Genomic DNA, 16122 nt, shown 5'->3' with positions numbered 1-16122 from the left:
AACAGGCTGTGCTGGTCTAGAACACCCCTGAAGGCAAAATCCCATCAAGACCAGACACCCACAGTACGGTGCACTGGGGAGAGGACAAAGCCCCAGAGCTGGATAAATCATACTTCACTGTCTCCACAGATGAACCAAGTCCCAGCAATCGCTGCGCATATACACAAGACATAAAGCTTAGGAGCAGAATCAGACAATTCCATCACAGTGGATTTATTTTCCTCTCAACCCCATTCTCTTTCCTTCACCCCATAAACTTTGACATCCTTTCTAATAAAGAATCTATTAACCTTCACTTTAAATATACCCAATGACTTGGCCTCCACAACCATTTGTGGCAATGAATTCCACAGATTCACCACCCTCTGGCTAAAGAAATTCCCTCTCATCTCTATTCTAAAGGGACATCCTTCCATTTTGAGGCTGCACACTCAGGTCCTAGACTCCCCCACTATAGGAAATATTCTTTCCACATTCACTATCTAGGTCTTTCAATATTCAATAGGATTTCAATGAGATTTCCCCCCCCCCCCCACCCCCCAGCATTCTTCTAAACTCCAGCAAATACAGGCCAAGGGCTATCAAACATTCCTCATACATTAACCCTTTCATTCCCGGGATCATTGCCATAAACCCACCCTCAACCCTCTCCAATGTCAGCACTTCCTTCCTTTAAAAGTGGCTCTGTCGATTCACTTTCATGAACTTCAGTTCTGAATGCTATTTGCTCACTTTTATTGTTTGTGTGATTTGTTTTTTTCAACACATTTAGTGTCTGACTGTCATTTTTTTCCCCATTAGTTTTGTGTATTTATTGTTTGGTGGCTGCCTGTAAGGAGCCAAATCTCCAAGTCTTATATATTACACATATTTTAGTAATAAACATACTTTGAACACCAATAGTCACCGGCAGCCAAACAGTAAAGGCCCTCTTTGCCTTGTGGCAGTCAGCCAGTCTTCTGTCCTTGCTAATTATCTTTCCTGTAATACCATGGGCTCTTATCTTGTTTAGCAAACTCATGTCTGGCACTTTGTCAAAGGGCTTTTGAAAATCCAAGTAAAATATATTAGCTGACTCTCCTTTGACTACTCTGCCTGTTATTTTCGCAAGAATTCTAACGGACTTGACAGGCAAGATTTACCCTTAAGGAAACCATGCTGATTTTGAGCTTTCTCATCAGGTACCTCCATGTACCCCGAAACTTTATCAAATGGAATAACACTTGCAATTTTCCCAGTCCTCCAGAACCATTCCAGAATCCAGTGATCCTTGAAACATCATTACTAATGCCTCCATAATCTCTTCAGCTAACTCCTTCAGAATCCTGGGGTGTGGTTCATAGAACATAGAATAGTACAGCACATTACAGGCCATTCGGCCCAGTGTTGTGCCAACCCTCAAACCCTGCCTCCCATACAAACCCCCACCTTAAATTCCTCCATATACCTGTCTAGTAGTCTCTTAAATTTCACTAGTGTATCTGCCTCCACCACTGACTCAGGCAGTGCATTCCACGCACCAACCACTCTCTGAGTGAAAAACCTTCCTCTAATATCCCCCTTGAACTTCCCTCCCCTTACCTTAAAGCCATGTCCTCTTGTACTGAGCAGTGGTGCCCTGGGGAAGAGGTGCTGGCTGTCCACTCTATCTATTCCTCTTAATATCTTGTACACCTCTATCATGTCTCCTCTCATCCTCCTTCTCTCCAGAGAGTAAAGCCCGAGCTCCCTTAATCCTGATCATAACCCATACTCTCTAAACCAGGCAGCATCCTGGTAAATCTCCTCTGTACCCTTTCCAATGCTTCTACATCCTTCCTATAGTGAGGTGACCAGAAATGGACGCAGTACTCCAAGTGTGGCCTAACTAGAGTTTTATAGAGCTGCATCATTACATTGTGTCTCTTAAACTCTATCCCTCAACTTATGAAAGCTAACACCCCATAAGCTTTCTTAACTACCCTATCTACCTGTGAGGCAACTTTCAGGGATCTGTGGACATGTACCCCCAGATCTGGTCCAGGTAAACCTACCTTCAGACCTTTCAGCTTCTCAAGCACCTTCTCCATAGTAGTAGTGACTGCACTCATTGCTGCTCCCTGACACTAAAGTTTTCTTGCCCACTGCTGGCGTCTCCAGTGAAGACTGAAGCAAAGCAGTTATTTAGTTCATATGCCATTTCTTTGTTCCCCAATGCTACTTCTCCAGCGCCTTTTTGCAGCAAAATGATAGATTCATAGAACAGTACAGCACAGAAACAGGCCTTTCCGCCCATCCAGTTTATGCCAAAATATTAATCTGCCTAATCCCATCGACCTGCACCTCGACCAGAGCCCTCCATACATTTCCCATCCACGTTCCCATCCAAATGTCTCTCAAATGTTGAAAGCGAACTCACACCCGGCACTTGTGCTGATAGCTTGTTCCACACTCACCACCCTGAGTGAAGAAATTCCACTCTTGCCTCTCTTTTTATATATTTGGAAAAACTTCGGGTGTTTTCTTCAATATTATTGGCTAAATATTGCATTTTTCTCTCCTTATTGTTTTTCTAGTTGCCTTCTGTTGGTTTTTAAATAGCTTCCCACTAATTTTTGCAACATTTTATGCCCTCTCATTTGTTTTTATGTTGTCATTGACTTCTTGTCAGCCATGGTTGCCTCATCCTCCCTTTAGAATACTTCTACTTTGGGATCAATCTATCCTGTCCCTTCCGTTTTGCTTCCAGAAACACCGGCCATTGCTGTGGCCATCATCCCTGCTTCATCACCTTCCAATCTACTTTGAACAGCTCCTTTCTCAAGCCTCTGTAGTTCCCTTTACTCCACTGTATTACTGATACACATGATTTTAGCTTCTCCCTTTCAAACTACAAGGTGAATTCTACGATATTATGATCACTGCATCCTCAGGGTTCCTTTACCTGAAGCTCACTAATCAAAACTGGTTTATTACACAACACACTATCCAGAATTGCCTTTTCCCGAGTGGGCTCAACCGCAAGCTACCTGACAAAAACCATCTCAGAGGCATTATATATTTTTTTGAGGTTCAGCGCTAACCAGATTTTCCCAATCTACCTGAAAATTGAAATCCCCCATGATCATCTTAATATTGCCAATTTTTACAAACTCTAATTCCCATTGTAATTTGCACCTCATATCTTGGCTACTGTTCGGGGGGGGGGGGGGGGGGGAGGGGCCTGTATACATCTCCCAACAGGGTCTTTTTACCCTTGCAGTTTGATAACTCTGCCCACAAGGATTCTACACCTTTTTATCCTGTCACCTCTTTCTAAGGATTTGATTTCATTTTTTTTTAAACAAAACCCCGCCATCCCCTCTGCCTACCTGCCTGTCCTTTCGATACAATGTGTATCATTGAATGTTCAGCTTACAACTATGATCTTTCAGCCACGACTCAGTGATGCCCACATCATACCTGCCACCCTGCAACGCTGCTACAAGATCATCCACCTTATTCCATTTACTATGTGCTTTTAAATATAACACCTTCAGTCCTGAATTGCAATTTCCCCCTCTTGCTACTCTTCAACTCATCCCACTGACTGCTAATTTTGCCCTATCGACAGGTTACCTGATCCAGGGAGGATGTTGATGACTCCCCTTGGAATGCCAGCTTGTGCAGCCAGCTCGGCAAACTTCAATGCAGTGAGTGGAGTCACCTGGGTTAGGGGAGAGGGGGAAACGGGAGAGAGACAGGACACAACAGGAGTTCAATGTGACTGTAACCTAACCCAGGGCTTGTTACCAGTCGTAGTTGGGTAAGTGGGACCATGGAGAAAGGGGAGTGAAGAGGCTGTTGGGGGGGGGGGGGGTGGGACCGTGGACAATGGGTTGGGAATGAGGGGCAGATGGGGTAGAGCGGGAGAGAGGGCAGTCAACAGTGAGGCTGTGGAGGTGACACTGTTAATGGTCGGGAGAAGGTGTCGGCGTCATGGTAACAGGGGGGTGGGCATGGACGGTAGCAGAGGTCAATGGTAGAATGTGGTGCTGGGGATAGGAGTTGGTGACCTGGGTGTGTGTATTTGGAGGGGGGAGTTGGGTGAGGGTAGAGAAAGAGGAGTGCCAGGGTGTGACAGTGGAGATTCAGGCCCAGGATAGGTGTGGAGAGTGAAGAAGGGAAAGCCTTGCACAGGCCGGAAGGAATGGTTAACAACATCACCCAGGTCCTCCAGCTTGTTGTACGTGTTGCTTTGACCCCAGCATCTGCAGTGTATTTTGTGTTTATCACCCAGGTCGTACCCTTCCCCTCCACACAACGTGCCCATACATTCAGACATAACAAGGTAACAACTAACCAGCAGTGGAGCGATTAGCACGGTACTGTAAAGCTCAAGGCGTCTCAGAGGTCGGTTCAATTCTGGCACCAATCATGGAATACGTGGTTTTTCCCCACAGTCCAAAGACACAACAGGTACATTAACTGGTCATTGAAAATTGTCCTGCGGTTAGGGCAGGCTTATTCGGGGCTGCTGGGGTGGTGTAGCTCAGTGGCCCGGAGCACTAAGTAAATAAGTAAATGCTGGTGAACGTTCCAGCCAGGCAACATGGCACTTGATTGGCTGATCTCTGACTTTCACCACTCTTATGGTCTGGGAGAAGCAGTGTCCATCACTCTCGACCCCAGAGGAGGAGATTTTCCTCTCTCAACACCAAACCTGGAGTCAGAGGAGGAATGAGCCAGAGGGGTCCCCACTGTTTCACACAGCTCGAAAGAGCACCATCAGACTGGAAGTGTCCTTGGAAAAGGGGCACATCAGCAGACTGGGGCCACTTGGGAATCTATCAGAAACATCACAAAAAACATTAATCACACTATCTGACAACAAAACTATTACAACAGTGCTTAGTTCAAGTCTGTACCTGTGCTGGTTTCAGCACCAGTGTGTTTCCCGCAGCTAGGCAGGCTGCACTCTTCCATGCCAGCATCATGAGGGGGTAATTCCAGGGAATGACAATAGCACAGACCCTGGGAAAGAGGAATAACAACCAATTGCATTCAGTTTCTTTATCAGACAGACATTTACAGAAGTCACTAACACTCTTCCTTGTCGTCTTACCCCAGAGGCTCCTTCTTCGTATATGTTAAATTATGGTTGGGACGTGCTTGGTTAATAGGGATCGTAGAGCCCTAAAAACAAAATTGAAAAGGTAATCAGTTTCTGAATTCCAAGTTAATTCATTCTTTGGTGAAATAATGGAATCAGATTTAGATGAAGTAGAGTGTAGGAGAGATTGGGACAGTTCACTGAACTGGAAAAAAGAGTGCAGGCACACTTGGCTGTCTGTGACATCTGCTCCCTCTGGACCTTTGCAAACCCATGCCTCCTATCAAGAGAAACAGACCTACAGACCTCTTCAGAGCCCATCAAAATTAGGAGAGGTAAACTCTCTTCTCCCCACCCCCAAAGAAACTCAAAATGTTGGGTTTTTAAAAATATATTTTAATTAAATTGTTTGGATACAAGCAACAGTTACCAGAAAGAACACCACTTTCAGCAACTGTTTACTTTACCTGAATCTTGTCACACCATCCTGCAAAATATCTGAATGTTTGAATGGACATTCCAACGTGCGTCTTCAGGGCAAGAGTGTAGACGGCCCCGGAATCAATGGCCTCGATGGTGGCAAGTTCCTCTTGGTGCTCCTCCATCAGGTCTGCCAGCCTGCAAGTAAACACGCCACAGCCCACCATTACTACCAGAGGCAGCTCAGATTCCCCACCATGCTCTTGGAATGATGAATTCCCTGTGCTCAGCATTAAGTATCCCTTTGTGCAGTTTGCATAGGCACCTTCAGATCACACTAATCTCCCTCACGCAGATTTCGGGACCAATATTTCTGAAGCATCCTTGTTAATGGGGCAGTGCTCATAGCTCTGCCTCAGCTCCAGTGATCCTGGATTCAATCCTGACCTCTGGTTCTGTGTGGAGTTTGCACGTCCTCCCCAGCCTTCTCCCGGGTTCTCTGGCTTCCTCCCTCATCCCAAAGACGTGAGGGTTGATGGGTCAGTTGGTCACTGTAGCAGGTAGAACAGGGTGGTAGTTTATGCTGTAACTGAATGGTTGGTTGAGGGGTATGGATTTCAGGTTTAATGGCCTCTTGTACAACTGTCTCTCCATGTTCAGAATGTATTTTTTATGCAATCAGAGGTAAAAGGAAGCGAAGTGAAGTCTTGTAAGTACTTCTAATGTGCTGAAAGCACAACAATGTAATGCAAGAAACAGTTTTACAACTTGATCCAGTATAAGTGAGAGGAAACGTACACCAGTTGGAGACAGAACCACTTGCAACATCTGGATGACCTGTCTTCTCCTCTGGGTACCTGCACCAGCGTACACTTCTCTGACAATTGGCATGTAGCCAATCCCTCCAGTCCACATAACAAAAACTTTGAGACGTCAAACTCAAATTAATTCTCAAGCTAGTACTCGCAAGTACTGTGCAGGTGAATGGAATTTGGGGGTAAAATAGTCAAGGAGGTCATGGTTTGATCATGCAGAGGCTGGTCTTGCACCATCCAACCACATCGAACACCCAGTGAGACCCATTTGTACGACTTCATTCACCACATCGCAATTGTCTTTTTTTGTAATTTTTTATTGAAGTTCATCATCAAGCAAACATTTCCATAAGATGTATTTCAAATATTGTACATATATATCATATAATCATATATATCTCAAATCTCCACATAGTATTTATCTGGGGTATATACTTACAGAAAAGAGGAAAGAAAGAATGAATGAAAGGAGAAAACTATGTACAAGTAGGGAGTGATCTTATTTTTACAACATATTCATTGATTTGAGAGAATAAAATCAGGCCTATGAGGTATTATGTAGTTAAACCATTTTTCCCAGTATGAATCAAATTGTTCCAGCTTATGATTAACAGATGCTGTTATCTTCTCCATTTTGTAAATGTCCATTATAATTTCCATCCATGCATTTAAGGTTGGGCTCTTCTGTGATAACCATTTCCTGATAAGAGTCTTTTTACCAGCCACCAGCAGTATTGTGGCGACCCACTTCCTAGTGCACTCAAACCTTCTCACAAATAGCCAGCGCGCCGGCACAAAAGCCAGTCCCAAAAGGGCGCCAGGTCTGCTTCACCAACAAGGGGAAAAGCCTGCGCGGGACTGAGTACGTGCCCCCTACAGCATGCGCGCCCGGGGAGGGCAGGATCAGGGAGGCTTTAAAGCGAAGCCGCGAAGTTCGGATAAAATCTTCTTTAACTGCAGTTTACCGACTCCGTGTCGTTATTTCAGCGCTGCGTGTAGCACACCGCTACAATTGGTGAACCCGACTGTCCAAACTATATTTGGATCGGAGATGAATGACACCGCATCTGTTCATGCGGTTTTGTTGAAACCGCCAAGCTTCTGGACGCTGCGACCTCACCTCTGGTTCCAGCAAGCGGAAGCCCAATTCCACGTTCGGCTCCTAGCAGCAAACCAGACCAGGCCCGGCCACAGAGCCCGCTAACCCCAGAGGGAGGGGTGAGGAGCCCAACAAACAATGGGCGCAGAAGCCCGCCGCTGTAGCCCGCCCTGCAAGTTCCCGGGAAATGCCAGGGCCAGCCGCCGCTGATGGCTGCGGCGGCTGGCCATCGGGTTAGCCTCCTGTATGTGTGGGACAAGCAGTCGGGACGCCGTTTTTTGGTCGACACCGGTGCCGAGATCAGTGTCTTACCTCTGACGAGTTACGACACCCGCAACAGGGCATCGGGTCCCCCCCGAGGGCCGTGAACGGCAGCACGGTAAGGACCTACGGCACCCATATGGTGCAGCTACAGTTTGGCTCCAGCCGGTTCATGTGGGACTTCACACTGGCCGCCGTAGCCCAACCGCTTCTGGGCGCGGATTTTTTGCGGGCTCACAGCCTGCTAGTTGACCTGCCGAGGCAGAGACTGGTCCACACCAAGACCTTTCAGAGAAGCCCAGTTGCCAGCCCCACACCTTGACTCCATCATGCTGTCCGACAACGACTTCACCAGAGTCCTGGCGGATTTCCCATCGGTTCTGGCACTGCAGTTCACGGCGGCCATGCCCCGACACGGCATACAGCACCACATCCCGACCCAGAGACCACCCCTCCACACCCATGCTTGGCGGCTTCCCCTGGACAAGCTCTGACTGGCGAAGGAGGAGTTCAAGAGGATGGAGGATTTGGGGATCATACGGCGGTCCGACAGCCCATGGGCCTCCCCTCTGCACATGGTGCCCAAAGCGACAGAGGACTGGAGACCATGCGGCGACTACCGCAGGCTGAACAAAGCTACCACACCGGACCACTACCCTGTGCCGCACATTCAGGACTTTGCAGCAAACCTGCACGGCACACGGATCTTCTCCGAGGTAGACCTCGTCCGAGGGTACCATCAAATCCCAATGCATCCGGACGACGTCCCCAAAATGGCACTCATCACCCCGTTCAGCCTTTTCGAGTTCCTCCGCATGCCGTTCGGCCTGAAGAATGCCGCACAGACGTTCCAGCGGTTAATGGACGTGGTGGGACGCGACCTGGACTTCGCTTTCATCTATTTGGACGACATCCTCATAGCCAGCAGCAGTCGTCAGGAGCATCTGTCCCACCTCCGTCAACTCTACGCCCGACTGAGTGAATACGGCCTGACAATCAACCCAGCCAAATGCCAGTTCGGGCTCGACTCCATCGACTTCCTGGGCTACAGGATCACTACAGACGGGGCAACCCTTCTGCCCGCTAAGGTAGACCCGATCCGCCATTTCCCCCGACCCACCATAATCAAAGGCCTTCAGGAATTCGTAGGTATGGTAAATTTCTACCACCGCTTCCTCCCTTCAGCTGCCCGAATCATGCAGTTCGCCCTGATGTCGGGTCCGGGCAAGGACATTACCTGGGACGAGGAGCCCGCCGCCACTTTCATTAAAACGAAAGAAGCCTTGGCAAACGCCGTGATGCTAGTGCACCCCAGAATGGACATCCCTACCGCCCTCACAGTGGACGCATCTAATATGGCAGTCGGTGGGGTTCTGGAGCAACTCATCGCAGGTCGCTGGCAACCCCTGGCATTTTTCAGCAAACACCTGCGACCGCCCAAGCTCAAATACAGTGCTTTCGACCGGGAACTGTTGGCGCTATACCTGGCAATCTGGCATTTCAGGTACTTCTTAGCAGGTAGGCCCTTCACCGCGTTCACGGACCACAAGACGCTTACCTTTACATTCACGAAGGTGTCCGGCCCCTGGTCGTCCCGCCATCAGCGCCATCTGTCCTACATCTCTGAATACACGACAGATGTCCGGCACGTCTCGGGTAAGGACAATGTCGTGGCGGACGCGCTCTCTCACCCTAACATTCATGATGCCCTTTCCCCAAGGGGTAGACTTTGAGGCGCTGGCAGAGGCGCAGCAGGCAGACGAGGAGATCCCTAGTTATAGAACCGCAGTCTCCGGTTTGCAGCTCCAGGACCTCCCCGTCGGCCCAGGTGAGAGGACCATACTCTGTGATGTCATCATCGGCCAACCCCGTCCCGTTGTCCCGGCAAACTGGCGGCGCCGTGTTTTCGACTCCATTCATAACTTAGCGCACCCCTCCATCAGGACAACTGTTCGGATGGTCTCCAGCAGGTTCGTTTGGCACGGTCTCTGCAAGCAGGTCAGTGAATAGGCCAAAACGTGCATGCACTGCCAGATGGCCAAGGTGCAGCAGCACACCAAAGCTCTGCCGCAGCAGTTCCACCCCACCCACCAGCATTCTGACCACATTCATGTGGATATCGTGGGCCCCCTGCCAGTGTCGCACAGAGCGCGGCACCTCCTCACTATTGTGGACTGGTTCACCAGATGGCCAAAGGCGATCCTGCTCACCGACACCACCTCCGAATCTTGCGCCCGGGCACTGATCACCACCTGGGTGTCCCGCTTTGGTGTACCGGCCCACATTACCTCCGACAGAGGCGCCCAGTTCACCTCCGGCCTGTGGTCAGCTATGGCCAGCCTTCTGGGGACACAGCTGCACCACACAACTGCCTACCACTCACAGTCGAACGGCCTGGTGGAGCGTTTCCACCATCACCTAAAGTCTGCTCTCATGGCCCGCCTGCGAGGAGCTAACTGGGCGGACGAGCTTCCCTGGGTCCTACTCGGCATCCGCACGGTGCCCAAAGACGATCTGCACACCTCGTCGGCCGAGTTGGTGTATGGCGCACCCCTGGTCGTTCCCGGGGAGTTCATACCAGCCCCAAGGGGGCACAACGAAGAACCCGCAGCAGTCCTGGGCAGACTACGCGAGAGGCTTGGCAACCTGGCCCCCATACCCACTTCGCAGCATGGGCAGAACCCGACCTGCAGAACTGTAAGTTTGTGTTTGTATGAAGGGGCAGGCATCGGCCACCGCTGCAACAGCCCTACGAGGGGCCGTTTACGGTGCTCAGGAACAACGGGTCCACGTTCGTGCTGGACGTTGGGGGGAGAGAGGAGGTTTTCACGGTGGACCGACTCAAACCGGCCCATGTGGACGTGGCGCGACCGGTCGTGTTCACGGCACCGCAGCATAGGGGCTGACCTCCCAACCAGGGTCTGGCTCAGACTGTGGACATTGGGGGGTGTATCGCCGGTTCTGGGGGGGGGGTTATGTGGCGACCCACTTCCTAGCGCACTCGAACCGGCTCACAAATAGCCAGCACGCCGGCATAAAGGCCAATCCCAAAAGGGCGCCGGGTCTGCTTCACCAACAAAGGGAAAAGCTCGCGCGGGACTGTGAGTACGTGCTCCCTACAGGATCCGCGCGCAGGACAGGACTGTGAATACGTGCCTCCTACAGCATCCGTGCCCGGGGAAGGCGGGATCAGGGAGGCTTTAAAGCGAAGCCGCGAAGTTCGAATAAAATCTTCTTTAACTGCAGTTTACCGACTCCGTGTTGTTATTTTAGCACTGCATTTAGCACACCGCTACAGGCTGATAATTGCATTCTAAGTAAAGACCAATTTCTTTTTTAATTTGTTTCTTAACTTAGGGATCATTGAGTAGACTTGAGTTTAGTTTCCAAATAGTATTCTTTGGTTGTAGGTCAAAATCAACAGATAAGTATATAGGTGCATGATCACTTACATCTATTGTCCCAATGCCACAGGTGTTTATTTTGTCTTTGTCTTTTCCAAATGTTGTGAAATAGTCTATTCTTGTATATACAGAATGGAGAGCAGAATAATGAGTGTAATCCCTTCTGTCAGGGAAAAGGTCCCTCGATATATCAATTAGACCAACATCCTCAGAAAGTGTATTAACTTTCTTATGTAAGGTTTTCTATTGGAAGAGTCTAACTTTGGTTGTAATTGTAAATTTAAGTCTCCCCCACATATCGGGAGATCTTCTGTTTCTGTTACCATAGTATTAGTAATTTTCTGAAAGAAACTAATATCACTTCCTGGGGATGCATATATATTCAATAGAGTAACTGAATTTCCTTCTATATTTCCCCCTTACCAAAATATATCTGCCCTCCTTATCTCCCATTTTCAATACTTTTTCAAAATTTAGCTTGCTTGAGATAAGAATAGCAACTTCTCCTCTCCTATGTCCTGATTTATATGAGGAGTAAAACAAATTAGTAAGCCCATTCTCTTAAGTTTTCCATGCTCATTATCACTTAAGTGAGTTTCCTGTAAATATACTACATGGGCTTTTCTTTCTTCATTTTGGATAGAATTCTACAACATTTGATTGGATTTAACGGTCCATTGACATTAAAAGAAATGAATTTTACTTTGTCCTTAGCCATGTGTATTTGTCTGTCAATATATCATTGAAATTAGCAGAATTACTCCCTGAACAAATAAGAGCCAAGAAACGTGAATAATTAAAAAAGGCAACAAAGGTGTGATTCCAAGGCTGAGGTCTCTAGTAGATGACCCTGGGTTGAGCATGTCTAGCTGTGGGGGATAGCCCCTCCTACCTGTGAGTTGAGGGCCCCATTGCAGTACATATAACAGTGAACAAATTTATATCCATCTATATCCATTACACAAAAAAGATTTCCCTGTGTATTCCATATATATATATATATATATATACACACACACACACACACACACACTCACATTTAAGTGGGGAAAAAGAAGTAAATGAATGAATAAAAAAGAATTGAGTAATATAAAATCCACATTATAATAAGTATTTCTCAAGATAGGTTTATTACTGTCTATTTTTGCTTCCATTTAGCTTTTCAACACTTTCAAAGTCAGCCAAACCTTATGGCTTTTCTGAAGGGGGTGAGGGCTGTCTTTGGAAAACTCCCAGTACCTTCCTGATACACTTCTCTCGCCCTCCTCCCATCCCGTGCTTTCTCAATTCTCTCACTATTTCCGAAGCAGGGTGGGATAACTGCTCAACCAGGCTTTCCCTCGGTTTGATCCCACTGACGGGCAACCCTCTGGCCTTCATGACTGCAGTTGTCTCTTCCACTGTCTGATACAGTTGCATCCCATCTTCATAAAACACTCACAGTTTAGCAGAGTACAGAGTCTGGAATCTAATCTTTCCTTGCTTTAATATTCGCTTTACTTCAGAGCATTCTTTACGTCTCTGCAGGACCGCCAGGGGGTAATCTTGATCAAAATATATTAACTTACCATCCAAAAACAACCTCTTCTTTTCCCAGCCCCTTCAAAAGATCTCCGCCTTGGTATTGTATCGAAGGAATCTAATTATTATTGAGCGTGGCTTATCTTCTCTCTCCAGTAGGCCGCAGGGCAAGCACATGATGCGCCCTCTCAATTTCAATCTCCATAGTCAAAGGAATCTCTAGCACATCCTGCAGCAACTTTAGTACAAACTCCATCATAGACAAACTCTCCACTCCTTCGGGAACATGGTATATATCCTGATATTTTTCTGTCATGATCTTCCCTCCTGGTCAATCAGTTTACTTTCTTGTTGATTTAATATTTTTAACTTCTTACTTAGCATCCATTCCACGTTTTGCACGCGATCTTCCACCTTCTCAATTCGTGTCTCTGCCGCTGCTATTTTTTGATTGACATTGACCAGCTCTGACTTGATATCATTTAGTTGCTATTTTATATCTTTTTGGAATCCCTGTACCTCTTCCAGAATTTTTATCATATTTGCCACTTTGCCTGAACAAGGCCCATCGCCAGCCTCACTACCACGTGATCGGGTAGGAGAGCCGCTCGTTGCACCCCTCTCATCCATTGGCTCTTTAGTGACGCTTTTTTTAATCTCCATTCTTTTTCCCCATTCTTGCCCCCCTTATCAATTCAGATATTTTCGAAAGATCTTGTATTTGGTGGATTAACAGGGCAAAATATGCATTTTTCCAGAGAAGCTATTGACTTAAGCTGCCATTCTGGACGATGATGGCACCAGAACCAGTCCACATCTCAATTTTCAAGGTGACCAATGAAAACCAGAGGAAGTAACACACCTATACACTGGTATAATCACACCACACATAAAAAGGAAGAATCTTACACTTACTGATACAACAGTCTTCCTCTGTCTCGTGCATTCATCTTCCCCCACTCTCCATTCTCAAATGCATCTTTAGCTGCTGCCACAGCTTTATCAACATCAGCAACTGAGGAATAGGACACTTGGCAGATCACCTGGCACAAGGAATAATGAATGTACACTTTTAGATTGACATTGCTGTACATTCACAGGGTAAACACCAACATCGGATAACTCCACACCCCGAATATCACATGCATTTATGGTCATCACAGAATCGGAAGGCTGCGATTTAGCTGGAAAGGGTGGAGAAAAGATTGACAGGAATGTTGCAGACAATAGAGAATTTGAGGAATAAGGACATACTGAATTGGATGGGAATTTTTCCTCTGGGCCAAAGGAGGCTGAGGGATAATCTTAGGGATTTATAAAATCACAGGGGACAGAGGGTAAATGTGCCATGTTTGGGGAGTCAAACTTGAGAGCACAGGTTTAACAGACAATGCCGAAAAAAACTGAGCAAGTCAGGCAGCTTCTGTGCTTGAAAGTGGACAGTCAACATTAATTTGGATGGCATTAGTTCAAGGAGAGAGGGGAAAGACCTAAAATGGGGCCTGAGGGTCAACTTTGTCCACACATTCAGCATACTCAAATCCACATAAAGTGTATTGTATGCCAGTGCTAAGATGGGTATATCAACACTTAACAGGTATTTGGGCAGGTACATGGATAGAAAAGGTTCAAGGAGATATAAGCCAAATGCAGGCCAATGGGACTTGATTGCCATGGACAAGTTGGGCCAAAGGGTTTGCTCCTGTTCCATCTACAACTCTAACGACTGTGAAGAAAAAGAATGATGCACACTCAGCAGTTCAGGAAGAGAGAGACAAAGAGAGTCAATGATCTTTCATTCTGGAATGATTTCTGACTCTCTCTCCATTGATGCTGCACGGCTGAGCATTTCTAACATTTTAGAAACATAGAAAACCTACAGTACAATACAGGCCCTTCAGCCCACAAGGCTGCACTGAACATATCCCTACCTTAGAAATTACCTAGGATTAGCCAAAGTCCTCTATTTTTCTGAGCTCCATGTACCTGTCCAGGAGACTCTTAAAAGACCCTATCATATCCACCTCCACCACTGCTGTCGGCGCCTATTCCATGCACTCACCACTCTTTGCATAAAAAAAATTACCCCTGACATTTCCTCTGTACCTACTTCCAACCACCTGAAAACTGTACCCTCTCATGCTAGCCATTCCCTGACTTCATTTCAGAGTTTCAACACCTGTAATTTTTGCTTCTCTAATTTGGTGTTAGTTTTTTTTATGGCTCTTAGGAGATTGAGCTGGACAGCATGCAACAGAAGAAATACCTTTTTCAAGTTAGTGATGACTCCTATTTGGTAATGCCGAGAGAAGGGGAAACAGTGGGATGTTCCATTATGCAGGGTCATACACTGGAGCTGAAGCAACAAACCTCGGTAAGAGTGTGGGCAGAGGTACTGGTATCTAGAACAATTATCATGATGGAAGAAATACGGCTACTGAAAATGAGAAGCCCATTGAGTACTGTGAAGGGGTGTGATACTAATTATAAAACATACAGCATAATACAGACTCTTCAGCCCACAATGTTATGCAGACTTTATATACTACTCCAAGATCAATCTAACCCTTCCCTCCTACATAACCCTCCATTTTGCTACCATTCATTTGCCTGTCTAAGAGTTTCTTAAATGTCCCTGATATATCTATAATTGGATGAATCAGATGTTTCATCATGAACAGAGATATGCCTGCCTTCTGGTGGCAAAGTAATTGAAACGTTTATGGACATGAAAACATTCAGAATGGGATAATGCAGGTATAATGTTAATGTCACAGAATAATAATCACTATCAGTTGCAATTTCAAGTGATCCCAGAACTCAATCTCAGTGATCTTCTTGCAGGTGCTCAAAAACCTGAGCAGAAAAGAAATTTGAGTTTGACTAATTACTGCAAAGGAGGAGAGGTGACAGAATGTACAGGGTTCGAGCTCCCAACATACTATTCACTAAATGCCCCAGCTGACTTTGCCACCTGGCTAACTTCACTACTCACCGAGCCATCTGTAGGGTTGATGCTGTTATAGGTCTTTCCATCCTCGGAGTTGATAAAACGGCCATCAATAAAGCATTGGTGAGGCATTTTCAGGGTCATGTTATTTACATCCATTGTAACCTTTGAATGGGTAACAAACATCTCAAATTACCACAAAGGCCTCCCAGGAGCATCTGGAGAAACTCACTAGTTGTCAGAGCTTACGGAATAATTAAAACTGAACAAGAACCTGGAAATTTGAGCCCTTTCAAATAAACAGTCCTCACATAAAATACAGAATACACCAGGTAAGGAATTAATGCAATTAGGATCAACTTTTTGTATTTTCTTTAGGATGCTACCACTGTTTTGTTTGATAACTCACAGATTGTGATAAGTCGAACATTAATGATCCACCCTGTACCTTGACCAAATAGCAAGCCACATTTAGACCAGACGAGGTTAGAAACAGTGGATTAATGAAATGGTTTATTATTGGAATGTGTACCAAGGCTGTCCTGTCGAGGAATGAATGGTATGCAAAACCTGTCTTGTAA

At 46.6% G+C, this 16122-nt stretch overlaps 1 protein-coding gene across 2 annotated transcripts in view; it reads right to left on the bottom strand.

The window, feature by feature from the left end:
* aldh1l2 (aldehyde dehydrogenase 1 family, member L2) overlaps window positions 1-16122 on the bottom strand; it is a 134095-nt gene that overhangs the window by 49523 nt on the left and 68450 nt on the right. For both annotated transcript variants that reach the window (XM_059987849.1, XM_059987850.1), the window contains exons 11-16: window positions 15587-15706; window positions 13507-13634; window positions 5539-5689; window positions 5084-5154; window positions 4887-4992; window positions 3598-3685 (exon numbers count right to left, since the gene is read on the bottom strand). In XM_059987849.1, the coding sequence (XP_059843832.1) occupies window positions 3598-3685; window positions 4887-4992; window positions 5084-5154; window positions 5539-5689; window positions 13507-13634; window positions 15587-15706 (664 nt within the window). The remainder of the gene's footprint in view (window positions 1-3597; window positions 3686-4886; window positions 4993-5083; window positions 5155-5538; window positions 5690-13506; window positions 13635-15586; window positions 15707-16122) is intronic.

The sequence above is a fragment of the Hypanus sabinus genome, chromosome 13 (genome assembly GCF_030144855.1).
Source record: "Hypanus sabinus isolate sHypSab1 chromosome 13, sHypSab1.hap1, whole genome shotgun sequence".
NCBI lineage: Eukaryota > Metazoa > Chordata > Chondrichthyes > Myliobatiformes > Dasyatidae > Hypanus > Hypanus sabinus.
This window is presented reverse-complemented; position numbering and strand designations above follow the sequence as displayed.